Genomic DNA, 16,546 nt, shown 5'->3' on the forward strand with positions numbered 1-16,546 from the left:
CTACACGACCCCAACTGGGGCCAGGGACAAACCACAACCAAGGTACGTGCCCTTGGCCAGAATTCCAGAATTGAACCCAGGACTCTTTGGTCCACAGGCTGACACTCTAACTGCTAAGCCAAACTGCCAGGGCTGCTGATTGAAATTTTTAAAAAAATTATAAGAGATGAACCTTGTATATTTGACATTGATGTCTAGACCTAATATTGAGTCTCAGGAAAAGCCAGCAGACGGAAAAACCAAAAACAGCAGAGAACAGGGTCCAGGTAGTTGAGGTTGGAAAGATTATCAAGGGGCATTTAGACAGCAGAGGTTTCAAAAGGGTAGAGAATGGTTTTTAAAAGAAAATGCTAGTCTCTGTGAGGACTCATTGGCATAGGTGTTTGCTGTGGTTTGGCTTCGGCACACTCTAGTTCTCTTTAGCAGGATGTCTCTCCTTTGTCTTTGTCCTGTACATTAGGATGATGTTAGTTTTTGGCTAGAACTTTACTCACATACTGTGATAGTTATCTGGATCTTTTCATGTCTTCTTCCTTCCTCCAAATTTGCTTCACGTTCCAAGCTAATCACATTATTTGAATTAATTTCAGTTCCCCTAGACTTTTCTCCGCGTGGCTTTCCTTTCCTTTTGCTGGAGCACTGACACCCTCTCTCATTTCTCCTCTCATGCTCACCTCCTGATTCTTCTTGTACAGGGTGTTGTTTAGTTTTCCCTCCCCTATACTGAGTTTTACCTGGTCCACTGCTGACTGACAGTCTGTAAGCCACTTTGGCAGGGTCCTTTCATTCTGTTAGTTCTGGGCCAGCTACAGAATTCTCCCTTCTTTTCTCTAAGCCTTTCCAAGGCTGAGGCTCTTGGAGTGTGCACACAGCATCTCCCTCCACAGGAAGTGGACTTGAACAGTCGGCTTATAGCAGTAACTGGAAATGGAGGTAAAATGATACCCAGTTTCTATTAGTCATTCATTTATTCACAAATACTTATCAAATGTCACTAGTGCCAAGCTCAGAGGCTATAACTGTGAACAAGATAAACCAAAGTCCTTGGCTCTGGACCCTTGGAGTTTACGTTATATTAAATCATAAACAAGCAGCAAACACTCTCTAAATAAAACATAACAATTGCAATTTAAATAAGTAAAAATATTCAAATTGATTTTCTCTTAGTTATGTAACTCCTTCAGAGAGCTCCTTCTGATGATATTTTTAACTTTCCTTAGTCTAATATTTACATTTTAAGTGTTTCTGTATTTTATTTGGAGGTGGGGAATGACAAAGGGTTGGAGTTTTTAATGACATGCTTATTTTATTATTATTTTTGGTGGGGAGAGCTCTTGAAAACCTGTTGCCATGGAAGACTAGGAAACTAGTCTTACAAAACCAAAGCTTTTCTATTATCCTCTCCTTGTGCACTTTTCTCAGTCAAACTTACTGTGATTTATTTTCCTGCCGCATTATATTCCTGATTAGTGGTTGAAATGGGAAGAAGTTGCAGTTGGAGAACCTGAAATGTGGCAAACAACATGGAAATAACAAAGAATTGGCTGTATGATCATTGTGGGATTTCATAAACACCTGGCTATGACTATGAATTAGCACATTCAGAAGCGTGTGACATAATTGCTTTTATAATTACATTGCTATTGCTTTTAGCATCCTTTCTTCTTTGTTACAGAGCCATGCTTTGGGGTTACTATTTAATCTCCATAGCAAACAAACTAGCTGAGTTGAATATCCCCAGCCCCCTCATTTTTTTCTGTATGAAAAAACAATGTAAATTTCATTTTGGGGAACAGCTAAAACTGGAAACCAAGACCGTTTCTACCTTAAACATTTTAAGTAATATATTACACAAAATTTGCGTGGAAATAGAATATAGTCTTTGTAGTTATACCTTAAATTTTCTCTTCATTCAAAGAGATGAAATTTATACATATATTTATGTTCTTTTATTCCTCAGAGGCAGTGGGATTGGTATTAAGAGATCCAGATTTAAATTATGTTTTTAAAACACTTGCTGTGTGACCATACATTTAACCTCCTTGAAGTTCATGTTGTTTATGTTAAAATGGTAATAATAATATTAACCTCAAAGTGCTTATGTGAGGATTAAGATAATGTAAGTTAAAGTACCCAGTACTCAAAAAGAGTAGTTGAGTCTTAATCTTAAATATAGATAATTTCTAGTAGGTTCGTTATAACAACAAGTTGCGGGGAGACTATCAGTGAGTCAGTGGGGACAGAACACAGCATGCACTACTCTGAAACTACATTTATTATTCATTTTGTGGTCCCAAGCAGTTCAAATCATATCCATGGCTCTGAACTTTTTGACATTAATGCCCATTATTTTTATGCTGAAAATATTATTTAATTATTAATGAGAATAAAAACAGTTTATAAAGCCCATGTGATCTTTGCTTGAGCTTGTCCCTAGGTTCTCTGTTGCTGGTTATAAAGGTATGAGGTGTGCATCTGGGAGTACATGTGTCATTTCATTACATACATATTTTTTTTAATCCTCAGCCAAGGATATTTTCCCATTGATTTTCAGATGGGGGGGTGGGGGAGAAAAAAACATCGATGTGAGAGAGACACATTTATTGGTTGCCTCCCACATGACCCCAACCAGGGCTGGGGATGAACTGCAACCAAGGTACATGCCCTTGACCAGAATCCAATCCATGACTCGTTGGTCCACGGGCCAATACTCTAACTGCAGAGCCAAACTAGCCGGGGCCATACTTATATTTTTATCTAATATGTACACATTTAAAGATCATCCTCTCTCTATGCTCTTCATTCCACTCACCCCTGTTTGTTTTATCTAAAAATGTAATTGCAGAGGACTTTATGAATTGCTACATGTGTGCTAAAGAATAAAAATGATCTTCAAACTTAGTACAGAATGCAGTTCATTTTTATAGAAGACAGTATGTACCTGCCAAGTGGGTACTTTGAAAATGAAATTGTTTTTGATTGTGTGAAACTGCTTGAAAATGCGATTCTCCAAAGCTTTCTTTTTCTTGTGGCAAGAAAACAGTGATATGTGAATTCATTATAATTATGCACATGAGGCTGGCCCTTCTTTTTCTTCTTTTTTAAAAACTGTAGCTTAAAAAAACCAAAGTTTCTTTGGTCCAAGAGCAGTTTTAAGACATCTGTATGCTATGGATTTTAGATGGGAAGGGCCTGCTAGTGGTAGTTCTGAGAAAAGGGATGGCCACCTGCACAAGAAGGTATCCTTGTAACACATTTTCTGGTACAAGGTGACGTTTTCGTCTCCTCCTCCCACTCACTCAGGATTGCAGTATAATGAGTTTACATTATAGGACAAAACTCAAATTAGAAAGCGCTGGTTTATTCTGACAGTGTGTCTTACTGAATGTGAGGTGCAAAATATCCACGACAGAGCGTCGTCGTTAGGGACCTGCTGTGTAACAGCTTCAGGGTCTGCTAAAATGCCACACACATTTCTGACTCCCGGGGATAATCTGGTTTGTAATCTCTTTTGGCTCTTGGCCTTGTCTTTTTGAATTGGGTGGTATGTTTCTGGAAAAGGCTGCTTAAACAGGGAGTTTCCCAACAAAGTTCTTTATTTATTTGATAGTGTAGGTGAGGATTTGGAGGAAAAGCAAAATATGATCGTTTTTGCTCGTTTATGTGGCAAGGATGCTAATTGAATGATTTGCTTCAGATCTGATAGTTCGGAGCAGCAGCTTGAAGGGGAACAAGGTTATCAGATCTGCCACTCTGGCTGCTTCAACTTATATGAGCACCTTTCAACTCAGATTCTGAGGGGACACCCTCCAGTTAAGATAACTGGTTTATTCCAAGCAGTGCTTCTCAAACTTTAGCATGTTTCAGAATCACAAGGTTTGTTAATTCCCACATTGTTAAACCCCATACCCAGGGTTTTGACACAGTTGGTCTGGGGTGGGTCCCAGGAGTTTGCGTCTCCAACAGCTTCTCATGTGATGCCGATGTGGTTGGTCTGGGGACCACACTTTGGGAACCCACTGCATTGGGAAGCATTTGCCTCTGGTTCAAGGTGTTAGGGTGTAGGGTGAAGGAGTTTGCTAGGGAGGGAGGTGGGAAAAAATGGAAGAATGCTGATCATCTCGCTTAGGGCTTACCTAGAAGTGTTGACTTCAGAATTCTTCCAGTGTGTTACAAAGTTAAACATGAGGGAGTATTTCTGATATTACTTTTAAATACTACTTTTATTAGCAGTACTTTTATTAATGAGACTAAGGTAAGGTTAGGAGGGACCATAGATTTGATTATTTCTTAACACGGGCCTCCTGTTCCCCATCTGGTACCGACCTCTTTCTTGGACCCGTGCCTTTCTTCCTCCCATATAGTACACGTATAGACAGCTGTACCATAACTGTCTTTCAGAAATGAGAGGAATGATGAGACAGTGTATGAGGTTTCTTGGAAAAGTTGTGACATCGATCAAGACTACCATTGTAATAAAATCCTATTCATTTCACTTCTATGTATTCAGATTCTACAGCAGTTAGGACAGGTCTTGGGTTGAAATGTACCTTTGCAGTATTTCTAAAGCAAGTCAGCGACTTAATTTAGGATATTGCCCAGGAAGTTTAAATTACTTACTGAAAGACGGCATTCAATTTGTTTCAATACTTCCACTTAATACGATTGCTTTATAATTAGAAATTCTTCTTATCTAATCATTTACCTAAGCTACTTTTAACTTATGATTGGCATTGCTAAGGCTTCATTGACTTAGGAATATATAGTTTATATTTCTGTACTTACACAGGTAGAATTTTCACCCATTTAGTTCAAGTAACTGGCTTTATTTTTTAATGTAGAGTACAAAATTGTATCTATTTCTCATTGCCTGTCAGTTTCAAGCCCAGCGCTGTTTGGGGGATTCACGTTTGTACCTGGTATCATTTGTATTCAGTGGGCACTAAAAACCTGGTGTGCAGTTCATAGAAGAAAATGTGGCCTTCAACGAAATTCTTTTAATATTTCCCATACAGCATTTTTTCAGATGTTACTTTCCGTTGAAAAATGCTCTGTGCTCAAATTTTCCTAGAATAAAATATCCCGCCAGGTAATGGCTTGAAGAGACCTAGGACATGCTTGCTCAATGAAACGCAGTGGAGCGGAAAGGATCCTGTGGGCCAGCCTAGGAAAACAATGATTTTCCTGATCCAGTAGTTAAAGACAGCTATAGAATTTAAAGAGCTGCTCCTATATAGACATTAAATTATTAGGAGCAGATTGTCATCTTTTGTAAAACTCTGTGTTGAAGTCTTGATCTGAAGGAATTAAAGTCTGTAATAAAGACGTGTTTGGAAGCAAATACCCAGCTGTGTTGGAATGTCTGTGCCTTTCCCCCCAACCCTTGTCCTCTTGGTGTGAAGACCAGCCTGAGTCAGACCATTGAGGATTAAGGATGAATGCATTACTCAGCACCCTTCAGGGGTTGGGTCAAGCACCCTGGTTTTGAGAAGTTACTCTTTTGCTTAGTAAGCCTAGAAATTTCAGGTCAACCGCAAAGGGAAAGTTCGGTGTTCTGTTCATTAACACAGTCTACTTGAAAATGGTCTCTCACTTGTCTAGAGGTCCTTCCTCTCTGTTCTTGTATAACGGTGTCTAAAATCACTGACTGGATTGCCAGTGGACTTGACCTACGACAGCTGTGTTGCCAGAGAGCTTGGTTCCCCTGAAGTATTCCTGATGAAACTTTCTTCAGTAAGAAGTTCAGCCCATTAAGGGGGAAGAAGGGATACACTTCTTTTAGTCTGGCGAGTGGTAATGTAGGATGTGAGGGGAGCCTGTGATGATCCTATTTTGAGGCAAAGAATGGGGATTCTGGATCAGATGCCTACTCAGGAGAAATATTCTTGATTAACGTGTTAGCTAGAGAAGGGAACACAGGTGGCCTCTTGGGTTGATTGGAAGGAGGGGTGTCCTGGGAAGGACTGCAGAGGCTGGGGAGAGGATGGCTAGGCCTGTATCCCGAGGCCAGCTCTGTCTGTCTCGGCAGTAAAAAGCAAGGACACCAGGTAGATTAGGATGTGTGTAAAAGGGCTGTGACAAAAACCAAACCAAACCAGGAGTACATTTATTTTTATTGTTTTTGATAGTTTATTCAAAGTTTAACTTATCTTGAAATTGAGACTGGCAGTAAGACTTTAACAAGTTATTGGGGATTTTTTCATACGTTCCATTTAACCATGTTTGTGCTCCAACCTGGATGTAGCTAAAGCATCATCACCATGCCCATCATCATCTACTAGTACTGATAAAATGTACAACCCAAGTCTCTGTGTTTTTGGAAAGAAGACTTTAATAGAATTTACTTTTGTTTTCCCAGGTAGCCCAGCCATGGCCCATAGGAATCTGACTTCCTCCAGTCTGAATGACATTTCTGATAAACCGGAGAAGGACCAGGTAGGCAAATTAATTTTTGCTTTTTTGAAATGTGTGACTAAATGTATATCTAGAAGATTAGAAATGATAGTTCCATGATTTAAAAAGAACCAATATGTGTAGATGGAGTTTTTGCACTTATTCTGAGGGAAGAGGAGGCAGTATGTGAAGGGATTTGAAGTTTGGAACACAGAAATAGAGTCTTGACTCCACCTTTGCAGATGTATTATTCTCTTGGGCAATTTAATCTTGTAACTATAGTTGTATCTGCTTTAAAGTAGTAATGATAATCCTTACCTCAGGGTTATTGTGAGAATTAAATAAGATGCTTTATGAAAAACTGCATTGATAAAAAAGAAAGAACCAGGAAATTCTGGCAATTGTTAACTCTTGGGTATACTTTGGCAAAGGCAATGTAATTTTGTTGGCTGTATATTTGTCTATGAAAACAGATAGTAGGTGAACCGCCAACTTTAACCTTTCAGTAGGTACTCTATTTGAAATGTAGAACAATTAGGGTTTGAATCTCAGTTTTCTTTCTTTAAAAAAAATATGGTAGAAACTGGGCCCTTTTCCCAGTTGGGAGAATATCTGGGTGAATAATAGAAAATGATGGGTAGGTATAATTTTGCATTTTACATTTAAAACCAAAACCAGTTGTTTGGACTAAGTGGGTGAAAATTCTACTTGGATAAATACATCTGAATTATATATTTCTAAGGCAGTGAAGCTTTCTTTATGATGATGCTCTTCTTTAGCTGGCAACATTTGCAAAAAGTACAGGAAAGATGAAATTAACGTTCTTTCTTGCGAAGTAGCTTTTGGATTCTTTCTTCCTTCCCTTTCTCACCAGAAGCACCCTAACAGGGCTGTCGTCATCGCAGACTCGATTGTAGGCAAGCCTTTGGAGCTCATTCCTTGTCTCCATTTTCTTGCAATTTAAGACACTTTGTAAAATATTGCCCTTACATTTCTTGGATTAAAGCTTATAATGGCTTCCTATCAAGTTAAGTTCAGAATTGCCTATATGACTTTTAAGATGCTCTGAAATCAGATGTTATCTTTCTCATCTTAACTGATTTTTGTTCCCTAGAAGAGGAGCTCTCTGCTTTGGCCACTCCTAGTTTCCTCCCTCTATATTGAGATTAATTCTCAACTCCCAGATCTGCTCCCCCTTCAGATGCTAACGTGAATAACTCTCCTCCCCTCCCTTTGCTTGCCCCTAGGTCATTAAATATGGGATACATTGGTGGGTACATACCGGTAGTGGGAAAGGGAAAACTCTGTCCACTAGGACTTGTTGAGAATTTTCCTCAACACTCGTTTGTACATCTTGGTTCCATTCAGTATTTATTAAGCAACTTTTTTTTGTTGTCATAATAATAGTTAACATTTAATTTTTAAAAAATCCTCACGAGGATATTTTTCCATTTATATTTTTAAATATAGAGTGGGAAGGAGAGAAGGAGAGAGAAAGAAACATCAATGTGAAAGAGACACATTGATTAGTTACCGTCCGCATGACCTAGACCAGGGCCAGGGACCAATCTCATAACTGAGGTACGTGCCCTTGACCGGAATTGACCCGCAACCCTTTGGTCCACAGTCCAACACTCTAACTGCTGAGCTAAACAGGCCAGGACAATGTTTAACATTCGTTAAGTATTTATTATTGGCCAGCCCCTGAGCTAAGAATTTACGCATGTTCACGATATTGTACTGGTACAATTTTTATTTCCATTTTTACAAGTGAGGAAATTGATGCATAGAAAGATTTTTTTTTTATCCTCACCTGAGGACATTTTTCCATTTTTTGTTCAGATAGAGTGGGAGGGAGAGAGAGAGAGAAACATCGACGTGAAAGGCACACATTGAGTGGTTGCCACCTGCACGACCCAACCAGGGCCGGGGACAAACTGCAACCGAGGTACGTGCCCTTAGCGGGAACCAAGCCCGGGTCTCTCTGGACCGCAGGCCGATGCTCTAACTGCTGAGCCAAACCAGCCAGGGCGAGGCATAGAAAGATTTAGTATGTTGTTCTACATAGTGATCTCGACTGCAGAAGCCATCGGAACTCTCAGGAGAGACCACTTAGGGAATGCTCCCTAGAAAAGTACTTGCCTAAATATGGGCTTCAGGGGCTCAGTCGCCATGGTTTACACTATAACTTTTGAAGGGCCATTAAATTGAAAAGAAAACACAAAAATTTGGGGAACCAACACAGAGCCGCACTTTTTACATGTGCTTATACACGATTGTTTTCTTTTTATGAGTGTATCAGATATTATTAAGTCAATAGAACAGGCTTGTTCTGGCCCTTGGTTCTGATGGTTGTCCACGCTGCATGGCAGTGAAGGTGGAGAAGCCCAGAGCTATTTCTGTTTCCCCGAAAAGCTGAGAGGAACAGCAGCAGACTAGCTCTGTGATTGTGATCCAGGTACGAGATGGTGATGGAGGTACCTTCCTTCCTTCATTCCTTTAACTACTGTTATGGACAATTATTCTCTGCCAGCGTCTATGTAAGGTATCAAGCAACACTTTAATCACGAGGTTTGCCAGGGGTCTTGATTCTGGATAAGGCAGAGTTAGAAATATCTGATCGACAGACTCTTTGAGGAAGGCTTCTTTTATTTGGGACAGTTCTTCTTGCCAGGAATTTATCAATGAGCAGCTGATAAATGCTGAGACAAATTTCTGACTTTCCTGGGTCTGTTCATATCTGGGCATATGCAGAAGTAACTCAATAGCTTAAGATGTGTCTTACACAAAATTTTGTATTAGAAGAAATAGGCTGGACAGTATGATTCTGGGGTGTCGATTTTGCTGTAAAACCTGTGTGATATGGTCCTTGGAACCAGAATCTTTGTTGCCTATCCCTAGCATCTCATATTTATCAAGATTCATGGTAAGATGAAACCAGGGAGATTTAATTCAGGAGTTTTGTTCTTTTTGTTTTCAAAGCTGAAATGAGGTTGATGAGTATATCATTATAAGAGCAACTATCCCTTTTCATTTATCTAATATAATAGTCAAAGTTAATGCAATGAGCTCTTCATCTCCCCAAAGAGGAAGAAGTCTGTTCTTTGTTTTCCATGAAAGAATCTGAAGAGAAGCTTTGTAACTGACCCATGATTGATTTCTTCTGTAACCCAAGGTAGAGTGGGAATTCAAACTAATAGTTCTGGTTTCTATTCCTGCTATTTTAGTAACTTCAAATACAAAGGGCGCTAAGAAGAAAATAGGCTTGCAAAGAAGATGAAGTTAAGGCAAAAAAAAAAAAAAAAATCCCCACAATAAACCTGGGCTTTTATTTATTTATTTATTTTTTAACCTGCTTTTTTCTCTGTTTGGGTAGGAAAAAAAAAAGGTTGCCAGGTTCAAATTTGTTTTGAAAAAGCTTTTATAATTAATTAGCCAATGTCCTGGAAATGATCTTGGCAGAAAAGTCAAACTTGTTCTGTACGCTTTTCTAAGTTGGCCCAAAAAACTCTCATCCAACTGGAACTAAAGTTTCTGATTGACTGATGATTCTGCCTGGATACAATGGGAACGGTTGCGAGGGTGCTCACAACTTCCCGGGGCTAGATAACTTCTCTGTGGCACAGAAATGGGTTTAATGTTGAGTTATGAATAGGGGCAGAATTTCTCTTTCTGTCAGCTACATAGTGACAGAATGTGAGGGCATGTTTTTTATGAGATTCTGTTTTGGGAAAACAGAAGAAACAAATCTGTGGACTGTACTTTTTCTCCCTGGCTCTGCCAAGCCTGTGTGCTGATGATTTCAGTAGCGGCTGCCGTATTGAGAAATCACTTAAAATAGTTAACGGCAGAAGAGCATAGCCAACATTTAGGTGATTCAATGCTTCGACAATATTCCAACTTGGACGTTACATTTATTAAGCAGAAAAACACCTGGGGAGAAGTAGATTAAAAAATAATACATCTGGAGCTCATCTACTTGTGAATCTACATAAATAGTCTCTTCTATTCTGTTGCTATGGAAGATTTTCTTCTTCATTATCCAGTTATCCTCTCCAATTCTTAGATTGATTAGTTTTTATTTTCTCTGCTTTTATTCCTTTCTGTTCTTTTAAAAATGTACACGTGAAGTGGATGCTTATCAAACATAATGGGTTTGATTCTTGTTTTCATGTGAGTATGGAATCAGCTGTGAGGATAGGAAAATCTTTCTCATCATGGTACCTCTTAGCTTTAATTCTGTCATGGAAGGGCTGTTCTCAGAGGTACAATGACTTTAAAAGGGCTTGACATTTTTTTTCCCTGGGTTTATCAATAATGCAATAACATCTCACAATTGCATGGCCAATCTTAAGTGAAATTGCAGTTCATAGAGGGTGGTGGATGTGGTAGTTGTGGAAATACCTTACAGAGTCTCAGGGAGCCACTTAGGTCACATGACCTTGTACCTTCTTATCTGGTTATCACTTCCATGAGACTCATTATTTAGCTAGCTTTTCAGAGATCCTATCCGGTAGGTCTTCCTGTGGAATTTGGCCTAAGGTTAATTTCTAAAGTGTATTGTAATCATTTTTAGCACTATCTATTGCCTATTATTTTTTAATATACTTGGCTGTCTTGATTTCTATTTTTGAAGTCTTGGTCTTTTGCAGAAATAGACCTGAATTTAAATATTTTGTAAGAGGAAGAAACCATTAAACCATGTATGAGTTTGAGACGGCTAAGCCAGGACTGCCTTAAAATGAAACCTAGCAACAACCCCCAATCCTTTCCTGACACATATGTCATATAGGAGCAAGTCAGTGACATTCAGCTGAGATGACTTTACATTGTTTTGGAGATTTCCATCCGAAGGTTCACATAACGCTTCCTTTAACATTAACAGCTATTTCACATTCACAGTGGTAGAAAAAGACAAAGCAGCTCCTCTCCTGTGGCAGAGCTCAGCCCGGAAACCTCCCTTACACTGAGCACTGGCAGCTGCGCCACCCCTCGGAGATGGTGCAATGGCTGAGAAAGGCTTGTTTTCTGAGGTTATAATACTTGTTTCTAGCATGTTTTCAGGGACCAGTGCAACACCACTGTGTCCTGAGAGCTCCAGTGGAAATACATCTGTGAAGACAGAACAAGGCGTGTTGTGAGCAGGTGGTGACAGCCCTTCGATGTCATAAGTCACTGTCGTTTTGATAACTGCAATGCGCTTCCTGGTGGCTCAATGACCAGGTGTCCTTGATGGGAATGGGTGTGGTCATGGCAGTGGTTACCTTTGGTTTCCCTTCCCAAAGGGATCAGCTTGCCACTTAGGTAATTAATTGAACTGATATTTGTCATCATTTTTTCTCTTTCTATAAGAAATTTGCCTTTATATAGCTTTCTTCTCTCCCATATTCTTAAAGAATTGACAATCAGTGGTTAGTAGTAGTGTTTGAGAAGCACAGGTATTCATATTGATTTCGAGAACCCGTGTTCTTGAACCTATATCTTAATTAATATTGGGACAGTTGAATTTCCCCATTTTCATAATGTGATTCTTCCATGAGCGCTGTTTATCTGGATCAGAAGACTAGCATTCATTTTAAAACAGGTTCTGCGTCAGTTTGAAAATGAAGCAGATAAGCCTGTCTGAAGCTAACTGCGTTCTATCTTCCATTTTCGGTAAGAAAATGAGCAGTCTTTTGTAAAATTTAGAACTGTGGTTTTAAGTAACTGCAGTGTTCCAATACATTTGAACTTCTAAATCACCCATAACTGTATGCTGCTTTGATTTAAACTTGCTCACTCATTCAGAAAATATATTCTGTGCTAGAATGTGTTCCTGGTGGTAGGGTTCCAGAGATGAATGAGACTGATAAATCTTGTGACTCATGGAGCTTTTGTGCTTTTGAGGGGACATATAGACAACGAACATCAAAAACAAGTAAACAGGTGAATAGGATAATTTTGCACAATGATAAGTGCTATCTTGGAAACACAGCAAGGTAATGTGGGGAGGTATAGACAGCTGTTTGAGGTGGGAGGCTAGGCAGAGAGGAGAAGATCTGGGGGATGAGTGTCTAGGCTAAGCAAAAAGCAAGAGTAAATAAAGCCTTGAGGCAGGAATGAGTGTGGTGTATTCAAGAAACGAGGAGGAGAAGAAGAAAATATCTCGAGCAGCTGGAGAAAGGGAGCAGGTGTGCAGAGGAGGTAGGTGAGGCCAGGGAAGTCTGCATGGGAAACTTTCAGTTTTACCCTGAGTGGAGTGAGACACGATTTTAAGAGTTTTACCTGGGAAGTTGTAGGTTCTGATTTATTTATTATTATTATTATTATTTTTTATCCTCACCTGAGGACATTTTTCCTTTTTTTTTTTGGTTCAGATACTGTGGGAGAGAGGAAGAGAGAGAGAAAGAGAAACATCAAAGTGAAAGGGATACATTGAGTGGCCGCCTCCCACATGACCCAAACAGGGCTGGGGACAAACTGCAACCGAAGTTCGTGCCCTTAGCAGGAACCGAACCTGAGTCCCTCTGGACCGCAGGCCAAAGCTCCAACCGCAGAGCCAAACTGGCCAGGGTGGTTCTGATTTACATTTTAAAAAGATCCCTGGGGAAGCTGCATGGTAGGATGGAGGAATTTGCCAGTGTTCTGGATCATCTAGTGCTGCTCCTATAACTAGGCATTGGATGAGCACCTCAGTGCATTACATAGGCAACATCTTAAGGTGTTTGCCATAGACGTCAGTACCTTACTCCTACCAAACAAAGGAAGTTCTTCTGTTCCATAGAATTATTGTAAGAAAACACATTAAATTATTAATATTAATAAAAATATTTTAATGCACTAAGAGGTGGGTATAGGCCATGAGAGTAGTGCGTTGAGCTTCTGAGTTATTGCATGTATTCCAGCTCTCTTGATGTTACTATTGGCTGATGTGAGGTGTGTCATCTGGTAAAACACATGACTCCTGAAACCTTCGCCAGAGGCCTCTCTGAGGAGCAGGGACAAGCACCTTTGTCTTCACTGTTCAGGATGGGCATCCGGAATGTGGGAGGAGGACAGAACAGCTGAATGGGGTCCTGACCACCTCTTACCTGTTTTTGTGAAAGAACTGAGCTCCAGGAGCACTGCAGGGCATTCCTGTATCCGAGGTTTAATAAAAGGCATGGCTGGTTTTACGTGTCTTAAGTAGTTAACTGAAATGGCATCTTTCTGCTCTGTTCAATAGGTAGCATTCTGCCATGTTTCTATACCATGAATATACTTAGAATACAGGGTGGGGCGAAAGGAGGAAAGAAACTGAACAGAATATCCTGAATATCTATCTTTTTCATCTTCTTTAAAAAAAAATTGTTTTCATTGCTTTTTTAGAGAGAGAGGAAGAGAGAGAGAGAGAAACAGAGAGAGGAAGAGAGATAGAAACATCGATGTGAGAGAGAAACATTGATCAGCTGCCTCCTGCATGCCCTCTCCTGGGGATCGAGCCCACAACCCAGGCATGTGCCTTGACTGTGAATGGAACCGGGACCTCTCAGTCCATGGGTCAATGCTCAATCCACTGAGCCATACTGGCCAGGCTGTCTTATTCTTCTTAGAGCCTGTGTAGTCCATATGAATCATTGTCTTTAAATGCTCTTCTATTAATAGATATTTGATTACTTTCATTTCTTTGCAGTTACAAACAAACCTTTAAGAAATACGTTACTGTAATTTTTTTCATTCTGTCATGAGTATTTCTGGAGGAGAAATTTTAAAAAATTAATCAAATTTTCGGGGTAACATTGATTAGTAAAATTATGTAGGTTGACAGTTATAAGTATGTGAAACACAGTTTATTCTTGTATTATTAATTATTAATTATTTAGTTGTTACCATGGCTGGTTTCTCAGTGGTTAGAGCATCAATCAGTCTGTGGACCAATGAGTCTTGGGTTCGATTCTAGTCTAGGGCACGTACCTCGGTTGCGGTTCGTCCCCGGTCCTGGTCCGGGTTGTGCAGGAGGCAATCAGTCAATGCGTCCCTCCCACATTGATGTTTCTCTCTCCCTCCCTCCCTCCCTCCCACTTTATCTGAAGATTAAAAAAAAAAAAATGTCCTTGGGTGAGGATTGAAAAAAAAAATTTAGTTGTATGAAGAACTGTAAACCTACTTTTGCCCAACCCTGCAGAGAGTAGTAGAATGCCATCAATATTTATATTTTCTTATTTTTTAAATTAAATTTTTATTTTAAATTTTTATTGTTGAGAGTATTGAAAATGCCTTACACCCCCTCCCCCCATTGCTCCCATCCTCCTAGTTTCCATCCCACCCCAGCCCTTCACCACCCTATTGTCTGTGACCATGGGCTATGCATATATGTATCATCATTTATCTTTCATGGATGTCTACTCTCATGTCACGTTACCTAATGCTGACCAAGACCTCATTTAAAAAAGCAAAAACAAACTTTTTCCCCCTTGTAAGTGACGAATTGTTACACAACCAGCAAGTAGCAATATCTTATGATGAGGGAATGGTTAAAAACCTTCATAATAAGAATTGTAAATATACACATGGAATTATTCTTTACCTGCTGTTGAGAGATTTTCAAACTTTATCATTTCAAGGCACACATGAACTAATTACTAGAATTCTGTAGCACACCAAAAAATATGTATTATTTTTTGCCAGTCTGACAAAAGAAAAAAAGTATAATTTTGATTCATTCACACTGGATGGCTATTGTTGTGTTGATTGTTGTAATTTTTAAAAAATTTGATGATCTAAGAGAATAGAGGTCAGTGCCCCTGACTGAATAAATAGTCAGGTACTGCATGCTTTAAAAAGTCTTGCAGCACACCAGTGTGGTGTTGGGACTCACCAGTTCAAAAATCGCTATTCTATAGTTACATGTTAGTGTCAATAATATTTTTTCAAACTTTTGTTTTCTCTGATTCAAAAGTATACAAAATTGCTACAAAAATTCAAGCAAAGCGAAAATGAATAAGACAGAAAGTAAAAATTACAAATTCCCACTCTCAAAATAACCACTGTTAGCAGGTTGATGTAGAGTCTTCTTGAATTTTCTATGCATAAATACGTCTATATTTATTATATAAAAAAGGGGGGGGGCGTATTCTGCAAAAGAAACTGAACAGAATATCCTGAATATCTATCTTCTTCATCTTCTTTAAAAAATATATTTTCATTGCTTTTTTAGAGAGAGAGGAAGAGAAAGATAGAAACAGAGAGAGGAAGAGAGATAGAAACATCAATGTGAGAGAAACATTGATTGGCTGCCTCCTGCACACCCTCTCCTGGGGATCGAGCCTGCAACCCAGGCATGTGCCCTGACTGTGAATAGAAGTGGGACCTCTCAGTCCATGGGTCAATGCTCAATCCACTGAGCCATATTGGCCAGGCTGTCTTATTGTTCTTAGAGACTATGTAGTCCATATGAATCATTGTTTTGTTTTTTTGTTGTTGTTTTTTTATGCTCACTCGAGGACATTTTTCTATTTTTTTATTCAGATAGAGAGGGAGGGAGAGAGAGAAACATTGACATGAAAGGGACACATCGAGTGGCCGCCACCCACACAACCTAACCAGGGCCGGGAGCAAACTACAGCCGAGGTACATACCCTTAGTGAGAACCAAACCCGGATTTCTGTGGACTGCAGGTCGACGCTCTAACCACTGAGCAAAACCGGCCAGGGCTGAATCATTGTCTTTAAATGCTCTTCTATTAATAGATATTTGATTACTTTCATCTCTTTGCAGTTACAAACAAACCTTTAAGAAATACGTTACTGTAATTTTTTCCATTCTTTTGTGAGTATTTCTGGAGGAGAAATTTAAAAAAATGAATCAAATTTTGGCGGTTACATTGGTTAGTAAAATTATATAGGTTTCAGGTGTACAGTTGTATAGTACACCATCTGTGTATCGCATTGTGTTTTTGGGTCACTGTCTGTTGCCAGTTACCTTCCCAAAAGATTATATCAATTTGTGTCCTAGATCTTTTAAACACTTCAGTAAATCCTCCTCCACTGCTAGGATACTGTTTGCCAGTCATATTTCAGTCTCTTCTTTATTTCACTCCACTAAAAGTTTAGCATCTCAAAGTGAAAAGACTCTCAGTCCCTAGCGTCTGCCTCCTTGCTCACTTTCGGGGCTTTTTTCAGCTTCAAATTTTGAG

General features: G+C 39.4%; 1 protein-coding gene across 2 annotated transcripts in view; it reads left to right on the forward strand.

Moving 5' to 3' along the window:
* SLC4A4 (solute carrier family 4 member 4) overlaps nucleotides 1-16,546 on the forward strand; it is a 345,490-nt gene that overhangs the window by 197,429 nt on the left and 131,515 nt on the right. For both annotated transcript variants that reach the window (XM_036264545.1, XM_036264537.1), the window contains one exon: nucleotides 6,359-6,435. In XM_036264545.1, the coding sequence (XP_036120438.1) occupies nucleotides 6,359-6,435 (77 nt within the window). The remainder of the gene's footprint in view (nucleotides 1-6,358; nucleotides 6,436-16,546) is intronic.

Source organism: Molossus molossus, unplaced genomic scaffold, assembly GCF_014108415.1.
Source record: "Molossus molossus isolate mMolMol1 unplaced genomic scaffold, mMolMol1.p scaffold_m16_p_1, whole genome shotgun sequence".
NCBI lineage: Eukaryota > Metazoa > Chordata > Mammalia > Chiroptera > Molossidae > Molossus > Molossus molossus.